Source organism: Micropterus dolomieu, linkage group LG10, assembly GCF_021292245.1.
Source record: "Micropterus dolomieu isolate WLL.071019.BEF.003 ecotype Adirondacks linkage group LG10, ASM2129224v1, whole genome shotgun sequence".
Lineage (NCBI taxonomy): Eukaryota > Metazoa > Chordata > Actinopteri > Centrarchiformes > Centrarchidae > Micropterus > Micropterus dolomieu.
Genome location: NC_060159.1, coordinates 11,715,145 through 11,727,153, shown reverse-complemented (window position 1 = coordinate 11,727,153; position 12,009 = coordinate 11,715,145). Strand labels below are relative to the sequence as shown.

The 12,009-nt window shown below is 40.1% G+C and overlaps 1 protein-coding gene across 2 annotated transcripts in view; it reads right to left on the bottom strand.

Moving 5' to 3' along the window:
- Window positions 1-12,009, bottom strand: part of nkain2 (sodium/potassium transporting ATPase interacting 2) — a 103,020-nt gene that overhangs the window by 12,129 nt on the left and 78,882 nt on the right. For both annotated transcript variants that reach the window (XR_006826797.1, XM_046060972.1), the window contains one exon: window positions 3,433-3,493. Coding sequence is in view for 1 of the 2 variants with exons in the window: in XM_046060972.1 (XP_045916928.1) it covers window positions 3,433-3,493 (61 nt within the window). In the remaining variant the exon portion in view is untranslated. The remainder of the gene's footprint in view (window positions 1-3,432; window positions 3,494-12,009) is intronic.

Genomic DNA, 12,009 nt, shown 5'->3' with positions numbered 1-12,009 from the left:
AAAGCTAATGACTGTGAGAGGGTGGTGTCATCAGATTTGATTGATAGTACTGGCAACTTGAGAAAACAACCACACAACCGTCATGTTTCAATACAAATGTTGCTAAACTTTGACTGGTTCATGTAAATATTGTACATTGTGATATCATCTTTTCCAAACCGAATGCCGCCCACTTCAAACCAGTGAGAAAAGCAAGCAATCATGTAAAATAACGTAACGTAAATAATATGTATTATAACTTTGGCAGAAAATAGTGTGTCTTTGTAGTACTTCATCACTTATAGTAAAAAGCTGATTCTAGATTTTGATGGTCTATAAATAAGAAATTAATTGATAACGGTTATAATTTTCTTCTTACAATTTCAGTTGTTAGATTGTAGATAAGAATGATTTAACACAGGGGTTTTCAAAGTGTGAGGCGGGCCTCCCTGGGGGGGCTCTCCAAACAGTTTCAGGGGAGGCTCAGCGAATGGAAGTGAAACAATTACACCATTACTTATTGCATTAGTTATCAAAAGGAGATCACATAGAATAGCCTACGTGTGAGAGTTCAGAGATAAAGTAGTTTTTGGGAACTGTTTTCCCCCCATCAGAGTCGGAAACTATTAAATGCCTTAGGACAGACCGTTTTTAAAACTATGTGGTGTAGTCAGAAGTTATGTCAAACAGCAATATTGGGCTATTTTGGCTTAAATGCTGAGTGTATATGGGATCAAATAATATAATCATGGTCCCATAGGCATCCAGGAATTGAGCGAAACTTACCAAGTAAACTAAAGATGTGGTGGGGGGTGCCACTTGCCAAGCTTTGTCTGAGGGGAGGCCCGCAGTCTCAGACATTGAAAACTCCCAATTTAACAAGTAAATGCCCTAAGCAGCACTTTACATGCCACTAGAACATAAACTCTGCATACACAGCATTTTACTCCTGCTCTAGCTCATCTGAAATTGTTGTTAAAGTCCAACAAATTCACTATCTGGTTGCAAACGAGCAGGAATGTGCAGCATCGAGAGCCAAGGACAAAAAATAAAAAAGATGATCAAAGGCCAAATGATACATGAATTATTTAGACGCGGAACAAGTGGCATTTTAGGTTTCCTGTCATCACAAAGGTTATTAAAGTGCGATGTTAAAAAATTCTCATCTCAAAATAACCCCCCAAAACTCAATTATATTCCATAAAAGTGGAATAAATACAGTGTTACACCCCATATTACTATTCTTACTTTCAATAACAGTCTGATGATTTAATATTTATCTATGACCTCATTGAACAAAGAGGTTGTTCTGTCTTTCTGAAGAGTCTTTAGAAACAGAAGCAGGCCTTGTATCTGGTGCTGATCAACCCCCCGTCCTTGTATCTCAATTTCCCAATCTGCTTTGGGCAGGAAGGAAAGCAGGAAATCTCAGAGCTTCAGATTATTTCCACAGATCCAATACTGCATTTATTATCTATCAATATTTATGTGTTAGCAAACAGCATCCTCAATTCAGTGTTGAATAAGACATGCTTGAGTATTGATCCTTCCGCATAAGCAGTAGGCTGCAGCTACGCTAATGGAATAACTAAACTGATGGCTTTAGGTAAATTGGCTCATTCAAGTTAATGCTCGCACACATGCACTGCATTAAAAATACAACAATCACAGAATTAACATGTTGATTTGCCTCATTTTCCCTTTTACACTTGCAATTCATTTATTTTGTTATAATGCTTACTAAATGGTAGTCAATGTTGCACACTTCCCAATCAACGTGGTTGTACTGATGAATTGATGTACTGATAAAAGACTGAATGAAAGAGAAATGATGTACGAACGGATGGGTGAACATCTTTTGCTGGTCTTTCCCTCCTCATCCTTTTCAGTTTTCCCTGTGACTGTTGCTTGGTGATGGTAGTTGAAAGTAGTAAGCGCAGTAGGTGGGAGGGACGTATGAAGGAAAAACAACTTTGATCTAGCATAAATCTACCTAGCTCTCCCCATACTTCACACTCTCTCTCGTCTCCATGTGTTACTGTAAATGAATGAGCTGCTGGCTGCAAAAGCTGGAGGCTACAAGTTTCACTTTGAATTTTGTCTAAGGTTCGGTAAAGGCCGTCAGTCTCAAGTCATGGCTTCATTCAAACCGGCTGCTTCGTTACAAAGATAGCGAACCAGAGTACAAGCCGGGAAAGAGGGATGGAGAGAAAACAGAGGAACAGATTGAATTCACTTAAGTTAGAGTTGATTCCTGAACTCAGAAGCACCAGCCACATACACTTAAACCACCCAGACCTACCAACAAATTATTCCAAAAGGACAGTTAGCTAAACCCCTCCACTGAACAGCAATTGTCCAATCAAAATTCAAATCACAACCGTAACTAATCATGGCAGGTCTGCCAAGCTTTGGATTTCTACATATGTTAAAACTGTGTGTATGGGGCTGTAGTAAGAGCGATACATGACATTTAAAGAGTTTGGAGGGTGGTGCATTTTCTCAACCTTTCCAAAACCAGAAACACAAGAGCAAGTGTAAGGTGGGGAGTAAACAGTGTATTGATTTGCTGTTACATAAGCTGCAATTCCTGCTAACTAGCTTACTAGATAGTAGTAAGCAGGGGTTACTTCCCTGGCCAAGGAGCAAATCATTAAATGCAATAACTACAATAGATTGTGCAGTCACAGGTTACATTATTGTAACGTAAACATCGCTCAGCAATTACCAGAGATAGTCAAAAAAAATTAGGTGCCAGTACGCCCCATTCACATGTTGGCGTATGTATCGGCAAGTCTGAATTTACATTTATCCTTATTACAGTTACAATACTACGACTAACTAGCTCCACACTGCAATACAAGAACAATGATGTTTCATGTCCATGTCTTCTGCATGGCTAATCAGGTGGCTGACATTTAGCCTGCAGCCTGCAGCTTTACCCTCAGTGTTTTAGCATAATATCATGTGTGTAGCCAAGTGCATAGTTAATGCAATAATAATGCAATAAAATTAGTTCTCATTTAAATAAAAAAACAAAGTTAGTAGAAGATGGAGTTTCAAACAAAGTCTTTGACTTTGCAGTAATCAATTAGCTCAATTAGCTAGCTGCTAGCAGTTGTAAGAGTAAAAGTTGTAATTCCAGACAGCAAAATCCACGGTAGCCGGCTAGAAATGACGCCTGCTTTTTTCTACCCCTGTCAAGGACCAATTGCTCCAAAAATGACTAAGCATTTTAATGATGCCTCTGATATCGTTGTAAACTGCATGTGCCAGGCTAGAATGAAAAGCTTGACAGGCGTAGCAACAGTGGTGCAGCCCGAAGAGTGACAAGAATGACAGTTGACTGATTGAGAAACAGTGATTTTTACTACGGATATAGACATCTATTTTTCTTTTTGGTTCCAGCTGTAAAATGTGTGTGTACATGCATGTGTGTGAATGTGTACTTACAGCTATCCTCCTCTTCTGAAATGAGCTTGACCACATAGCAGGCGTAGATAAACCCCATCAACTAGAGAAAAGGAGAGCAGCAAAAACAGAAGAGGGGTTATTCTTTTGTGTGAGACAGAAAGAGGCAGACAGTTAGACAACAGAGGAGGCATGGACATTGAACAAATTGTTGGAACAGATAGAAAAAACAGGTGTTGGTGTAAGTGGAGCAGAACAGCACTGTGGTGTTTTGCTCCAAAATAGAGCACTTGAATCAATGGACACATACACACACACACACACACAAACTGAATGTCAGGCATCTTCAATGACAACCACAAGGTTAGCCTAAAGTTTCATGGTTTCAGAGCTGTATTGACACTGTTTTAATACACATCTTCAAATCTTACAACTAACAAAAAAAAGGAATTGTCACAACTGTGTCTCCATCATGGCCTTAACATTAGTGAGATTGCAATCACAGAAATTGAATTTTCCCGTCCCTCTATTGCTTTTGTATTACGATGTGGAGGTAGATAAGTCTGTATTTGCTACCGTCAAAATGAAAAAAACCCTCACCCCACCACTCACACCGACAGGGCTTTGTTGTGTTGGGCTAGCTGAACTCATGGGTGTGCCTCACATTGTTTTCCCTCATGGTCTCACCTCCTTTTGAAGCCATTCACAAACCCAAAAACAATAAACGTCTGCAGATTGAATCAAAAAGGGGCTACAGTGCTATGTTTTTGTGTCGTGTGATTGTTACCAAAAAAAAGATAACTATTAAATGTTTCTGTGTGTGTGCAGTGTTTAGACAGTGATATAGCAGTCCACACTAGCAGAACACCTTTGCTCTCTGATCTGCGCTCCCATTGGCTGGCTGTTTCCAAGGCGACCTGCAGGAGCTGGCTGATTGGAGCAAAGATGCAGGAAGGTGCGTTCAATGTAAGGTCAGCTTCTTAGTGACCTTATTACCCAGCAATGATAGAGGAGGAAAAAGAGATAGAGAGGGACAGAAATGTGGTAAGAGAGGAACATACAGGCAGACAGTGATGGAGCTGTATGTGTTTGTATGAGGCATTAAATTAACACACTGCCTTGAATACAGAGGCTTTATTGCTCAAATAAGGCTTTAAGTGTAGGAAAAGTGACATTGACCTGCTGGTATTCTATTGACTATATGGAGACATGCCAGCACACAAACACAGAGCCATGCACAAGCACGTAAACACACAGTGAGCTGCAAATGTGAGCAGCTACATTTGAGATTCAGTGTATATCTCAAGGTCTTGACCTCATTTAGTCTAAATAATGTTCAGCTCCCAAAGCACCTCTCTCCTCCCTCCATTTCTCATACTTACTCCCTCTCTCACTAGTTCCTTCCTGCTTCTGTTCCTTTCTGTCTTCCTTCACTATCTCACCATTGTACCCTTCCTACCCTCCCTTTTCTTTATTTCTCCCCTCTCCCCCTATTTCTCTCAGATTCGCCACTGTCTCTGACAAGTAGATGAGTCATAGAAATACAGTGTTTTGCTCAGAAGGGGATGAATTTACTTAAAGCTGAGTCAAATACTGGAAGCAGACAATACTGCCAGTATCAGCATGGGGATCGGTGATGAGAAAATCAGTTTGGATGTATCAGAAATACTTTAACCAACAACCACAAGTCGAAGACGCTGATAAACTTAACAGGCTACAAAATCTCAGTAGTCACTACCATTGACAGCAGTTTAGCAGAATTATTTTGAATAATCAAGATGACCTAAAGCAGTGCTTGAATTTTCCACTTCCTGGCAAAATCCCTGGATGCTTTTTACATTTTACTTTGGAAGCTCTGTTTTGTCATCATCTGACTCTGTTTGTGTTCTCTTTGTGCCCTTTTGGAGCCAGGCAGGTTGTAAGGTTTATGTAATGTTACTTAGACTAGCCGCCAATAGAGGAAAGAAGGCAGGCGAGAACAAGAACCGTTGAGCGTAACGTATTGCCCCCTGGGTAATGCAGTTTAATTAGGGCCATTATGAATCGCCCAGAGAACCTGATATGGAAAGGGCAGAAAAGAGTACAGGGTACAAGTAGTTTGTGAGAAGTGCCGGTGCCCAAGAAAAAGTCACAGTACACCAAAGACTAAAATGTAGAGGTTCCAGTACTGTGTACCGGTGAGTACCAGCCCACTTCTAGCACTGACCCCAAGCCACAGCCTGCCTTTCCAGCTAAGATGATTTTGGTAGAGGTATTCACTTAAAGTCAAAATGTTGTTTAAAAGGCTTTCAAGAGTTGGGGGAGTTTTCTGTCATATGCAGTAAAAGCTGAACCAGAGGCCGTTCTGTCTTCTGCAGGCTCATTGCCTCTGAAAATGACTTTTGGGTGCAGTTTTGTTAGTACCACTGAACAGAGTACAGAGAGTTGTGCAGACCTCCAATAGAGAACGCTTGATCAGCTGTGACAGACGGTGTTTCTCTGCACATCAATATCCTGTTAATATTCTGGATACTCTCAAGTATTCCGTTTTGGTGTTGCTGCATGTAAACATAATATCCTGTTTACAATAAATCTGATTAAATCTTCTCCTGATGTGAAGAAACCCAAATAAGATAGCTGGGAGGCACCAATATTAGCTATGGAGCTGTAATGTGTCTACCTTATCTTGTTTATTGCTGGAGTTCTGAGTCCAAGTAGGCTTGGTGCTTGTAGATATGTGTGGTAAGTATCTGGCATTTTTAGTTTTGCAGGGCTAAAAAGTTCCCCAAAAATATTTTATATCTAAAGTACATAATAAAACCTTCTGGAACAGCTGCTGATATGACTTAGATTAAGATCAAAATCAAATAGACAACCATCCATCCATCTCTTAGCCCACACAGTATTCAGACTACACTGACATTCTCCTTGAAGGTAACTTTATTTCATTTCTAGTCTACAATATTTTACTCACGGTGACTCATACAACGAAACTCACAGCAGTCAGATTATCATATTGTCACCAAGTGAAATGATAAAAGCAAATATGAGGAAGTTTCACCAAGGGTTATGGTTGAGGAAAAATTAAGCTGTGGGGATTAACAAATCACTTATATACTAATATCCATAGATGTAAGAATAATATTCAGTATATAGTATCAATATTTATTAAGTGATTTGGATTAATTCCATCGCTTACAGTTTTGTCTTTCAACTGCTTTTTTCTCTGTTTCTACGGCTGACAATAAATCTGCTGTCAGTGTCAACAGATACTTCCAGCCTGAATGTATCACACTTTGATGATTTCCCATTCCTTTCAGTTGAGTCTTCAACTCCCTTCAGACATAATCTTCACTTAACAATTAAACACTTCTTATTCAGCACTTGCACTTAAACTTCAAACTCTTTCAACACTTCCATTTTGACAACCATGTCTGCTTTTTTCACTTATTGTATTTTGAATTCCACTTCAACTTCCTTCAGTATTTTAACAATTTCAGCAAATTTCTAATTTTTGCAACAGTGAGCACCCTCAAATGTTCTTCAGAAACTTTTCTAGTTGTAAACTCTGTTTGAGGAGCTAATGATTACTTAACAATTAATAATGACCAGTGTTTGTGTGTGTGTGTGTGTGTGTGTGTGTGTGTGTGTGTGTGTGTGTGTGTGTGTGAAAAAGAGAGAAAAAAAATATAATAAAATAATATAATAATATTTAAAGCTTCTCCCCTGTTTCTCTTTGTTGTTGTAGACATATCATCCCTGGAAAGTCTGTCTGCATTTGGACGGACTGAATTAAAGAGCTGCTCCCAGGTTTCTCAGACAGATGCTGGTCCCTCTTATACATTTTGTCTGTGGATTAGGGTTACCTAGTTACCGCAGCAAAACTGAGCGATGTTCGGTGTGACAAGTGGAAATGGAAAAGGAAATAGCACCACTTCAGCACGGACAGGATCCCTGCCCTGATCAGCCTTTTACAACTTGTAAAACTTCACCACTTCACCTCACAGAGACATGTACCTCATTCAGAGCAGATGCATTTCATGGGGTTTTATGTGCATGGTGGCGCACACTATCCCAGGAGGCAGGAGGACAGTCTTCATCAAATCTCTTAAACATACTGTGCAGCAGGTGCTTGTTGCCATGGTAAACAATGTAGTTAGCTATGCAACAGTGAGTCAGAAAACCTCCTGGCATTATCTTGAAGCAGGGAAGAGTAATGGTATGGGTAACAGACTGTCAAATGTACATGTTCTTGCCGCACCACAACAGTTGACCGTAACATTTTTTCAATTCAGAGCTAGAACAGAATGTTCTGAACAAATGTTTGCAATGATGATGACTGAAAAGTGGGCTTCCAGCACTGCAGATACACCCTCTAGTTTCTTTAACCATAGTGGTATTTAGCCTGTTAGTATGCTAACATTGCCTAATACAACTGAGGCTGATGGGAATCTCAACAGTTTTGCGGGACATTAACCAAAATATTGGACAAATAAAAATGTTGACCTACGCTACATGGATAGTTAAGGGACCAGTAAAGTTATTACAATTCATTCTGAGGGGATACTGGTGTCAGTACCAAATTTCATGTCAGTCCATGAGTTGTTGAGACATTTTGCTCAAAATCACAAATGTGAACCTAACGGTGGTGCTAGAAGAAAACAAGTCAGGGGATCACCAAAGTCGTCCTAAAGTTGTTGAGATATTTCAGTCTGCATCAAAGCAGTGCACTAAACAACCAACCACAGGCAGCGACTAACATCCCTAGAGCCACACAGTGAAATGAGATCCTAATATTAGGGGTGTGACATAGCTATTTTAACACATCTCGACACAAGATCTCGTCACATCCCTACCTTACATACAATGGCTATTTGTACTTTTACATTTAATAGAAAATAAATCTATGTGATAACTACAGCGGAATTTTAAATTGTGCAATTTTTTTCTTTCTTTTTAAACCAGAGTAATGAACACACAGTATCAGGATATTTGGAAATTACTAGATTTATTACATTGAATGCTTTATTATTGGTGCCCAAAATGATCAAGAGTCCCATAAAAGGGTAGAGCTACATCTGCCATGTGGCAAGGAAATGCCATTAAGCTAAAAAAGATAACTGAATCATCATTCTCTCCCACAATAATCAAGTCCCAAATGGTCCCTAAGCAGTGATTCTGTTATCACCTGGTGAAGTTTGAAAGGAGCTCCGGGAGAAATTAGTTGAATGTCAAACAGCTGGTGTTTGATAAGGAAGGGAAAACCTTCAGTATGCGTTCTGCATAGCCTGAGACCAAAAATTCAGTGAAAGCATCATGGGAGGAGACCTTTTAGAGAAGCAAGGACAGATGCCATAGGGAAGGCAAGTTATAGGTCATTCACCCAATGACGCAGTTTGTCCTCCACCAAGAAGGAAGGTGAGGTTGAATTTTGCCAAAACAATCGCAGTGGTAGAAGTGCTGATGCCAATGCATCATCTCCCTCAAGGTTTGTAAAAACTGAATCAGCTCACAAGTTGATATACGACAACCATTTCAGAAGATCATGGCGATATTTAGAGCCATAATTAATTCTTTCCCATTTCCGGTGTCTTTACACCCACAGCCTTCACACTGTTTATGAGGAAACTTAATTGTAGAGTTGTTGTCTGCCTGTGTGATAACCTTGCATTGTGTTGGATGAATTATTCTGTCATGAAAATGTATTCATCTCAGATGAGAGGCTGCATCTTTCTACTGCAGATAGATTGTGCTGTGATGAAGGTGTCACATTCATTGGATTAAATCTGTTTATGTGTTGAAGATGCTCAAACAAATGTTTTGCTCCAGTTTTTTCCACGATGCGCTCTGTGAATCATTTGTGATGAAACATCACATCAAAGCTGCATTGAAAAATTGCTGTAATACTACAATCAATAATTACGTCCAACCACTTCCATTTAAATTAGTTTGATGCTTGCTGTGTGTAAAACTGTGCACAATTTACAGCAACAACAAATGAATCACAAATGAAGTAAAATCCAGTATCAACCTCGCTCACCCTCAAAGGATGCATCAATTTAGCAGCTGCCATTTAACCATCCCTGATTTGCAAGCATTTCTTTAATTAATTGAGGGAGTTCTTACCTGTGTTAATTTGAAAAAAAGAAAAAAAAAATTGGGTAAAAACTTTAACTTATTCAGCAAATATGGGATTAGTGCTGTAGAGCACGGTGGTTGCCTTGGTTCAATAAAATTCAATTCTCATGTATTGTTCTTTCTCTTTCCTTTCTCTTCCCTGATCTTTGAATAACAATGGCTATGAAAACTAATCTGGTCCCAGTGCTGCTTCCATGAATACAATCTGACCCTAACATGACACTATTGTCTGTGGTCAATGACTACAATGTCACATTCAATTCAGCCAATAAAAATGAAAATTAAAACAACACTTCAGATGTTAATGAATTGAGAGTGTTGCAGATTTTTTCCCCTTACATCGTTAATTACAATATATAAACAATAAAATGACTTGATGACAGTTGTCCTTGTTTTTTTTACAATGTTTCAGAAGCAACTTTTTGAATGTACACTCACTGACCACTTTATTAGGCACACCTTGCTAGTACCAGGTTGGACACCCTTTTGCCTTCAGAACTGCCTTAATTCTTCGTTCGTCCATATTGACCTGATAGCATCACGTAGTTGCTGCAGATTTGTCGGCTGCACCGACAATCAGTGATGCAAATCTCCCGTTCCACCACATCCCAAAGGTGCTCTATTGGATTGAGATTTGATGACTGTGGAGGCCACTGGAGTACAGTGAACTCATTGTCCTGTTCAAGAAACCAGTTTGAGATGATTTGAGCTTTGTGACATGGTGCATTATCCTGCTGGAAGTAAGCATCAGATGATGGGTCCACTGCAGTCAATAATACTCAGGTAGGCTGTCACATTTAAACGATGCTCAGTTATTACTAAGGGGCCCAAAGTGTGCCAAGAAAATATCCCCCACACCATTACACCACCACCACCAGCCTGAACCTGTCGATACAAGGCAGGATGGATTCATGCTTTCATGTTGTTTACACCAAATTCTGACCCTACCATCTGAATGTCACAGCTAAAATCGAGACTCATCAGACCAGGCAAAATTTTTTCAGTCTTCTGCTGTCCAATGTTGGTGAGCCTGTGTGAATTGTAGCCTCAGTTTCCTGTTCTTAGCTGACAAGAGTAGTACCCGGTGTGGTCTTCTGCTGCTGTTGCCCATCTGCTTCAAGGTTCGACGTGTTGTGCATTCAGAGTTGGTATTCTGCATACCTTGGTTACAATGAGTGGTTATTTGAGTAACTGTTGCCTTTGTATCATCTCGAACCTGCCCATTCTCCTCTGACCTCTGAAGCTGATGATACACGGGGCAACTTTTTGAGCAATGTTGCTGGGCAATTTTGCTAGTGGCAAGTCCGACTATGTTTTGAACGAATAGCGGCGGTGCGGGGCGGGTGGCAGAGTGGTGGGGGAAGCGGATTACAGTTGTAATCTTTACTCATTACCATTGACGGCAACGTTGCCCTGCACCATTGCTCTAAAAGTTGCTCTGTGTATCATCAGCTTGACATCAACAAGGCATTTTCGTCCACACAACTGCCGCTCACTGGATATCTTCTCTTTTTAGGACCATTCTCTGTAAACCCTAGAGATGGTTGTGCGTGAAAATCCCAGTAGATCAGCAGTTTCTGAAATACTCAGACCAGCCCGTCTTCAACCAACAACCATTCCATGTTCAAAGTCACTTAAATCCCCTTTCTTCCCCATTCTGATGCTCGATTTAAACTTCAGGAAATCTTGACCACGTCTACATGCCTAAATGCATTGAGTTGCAGTCTTGTGATTGACTGATTAGCTAATTGTGTTAACAAGCTATAGAACAGGTGATCACCTGACTTTTCCTCTAGCGCCACCATTATTATTATTATTAGGGGTCCAAGCCCGAGTGGGGCTGGGAACCCGCAAATGCAAGGCATCGCAGTTCCCAGTACCAGCGGAGCTGGGAACCCTATTGTTTTCGCTCGGATTTTTATTATTAGGGGTCCAAGCCCGAGTAGGCTGGGAACCGCGATTGCAAGGGAACCCTATTGTTTTCGCTGAGGTTTTTATTATTATTATTTTTCTTCCGTACATAAAACGCATACTGCGGCCTAGACGGTAAGTGCTAGGGACGCAAAACTCACAAGGTAGATTCACAGCCCCAAGAGTAACTCAGGCACAAAAATTTGCACACTTCTACCTCTAGGGGACCCTATAACAACTTGTTTTGGCGTTTGGCCTTGTAACGCCCACATATGAACACGTATATTCAAAAACCTTATATCCACGCGTTCGGGGGATCCAGCTGAATCTAATGGTACAGTGGGGAAAATAAGTATTTGACCCCTTGCTGATTTTGCAGGTTTGCCCACTTACAAAGAATGCAACGATCTATAATTTTAATCATATGTACATTCTAACAGTGAAAGACAGAATCCCAAAGAAAATTCCAGAAAATCACATCATATGAATTTATTAAAATTGATAACCATCTGATGAGGAAAAACAAGTATTTGACCCCCTGGACAAACAGCATGTTAATATTTTGTAGAAAAGCCATTGTTGGCCAGCACA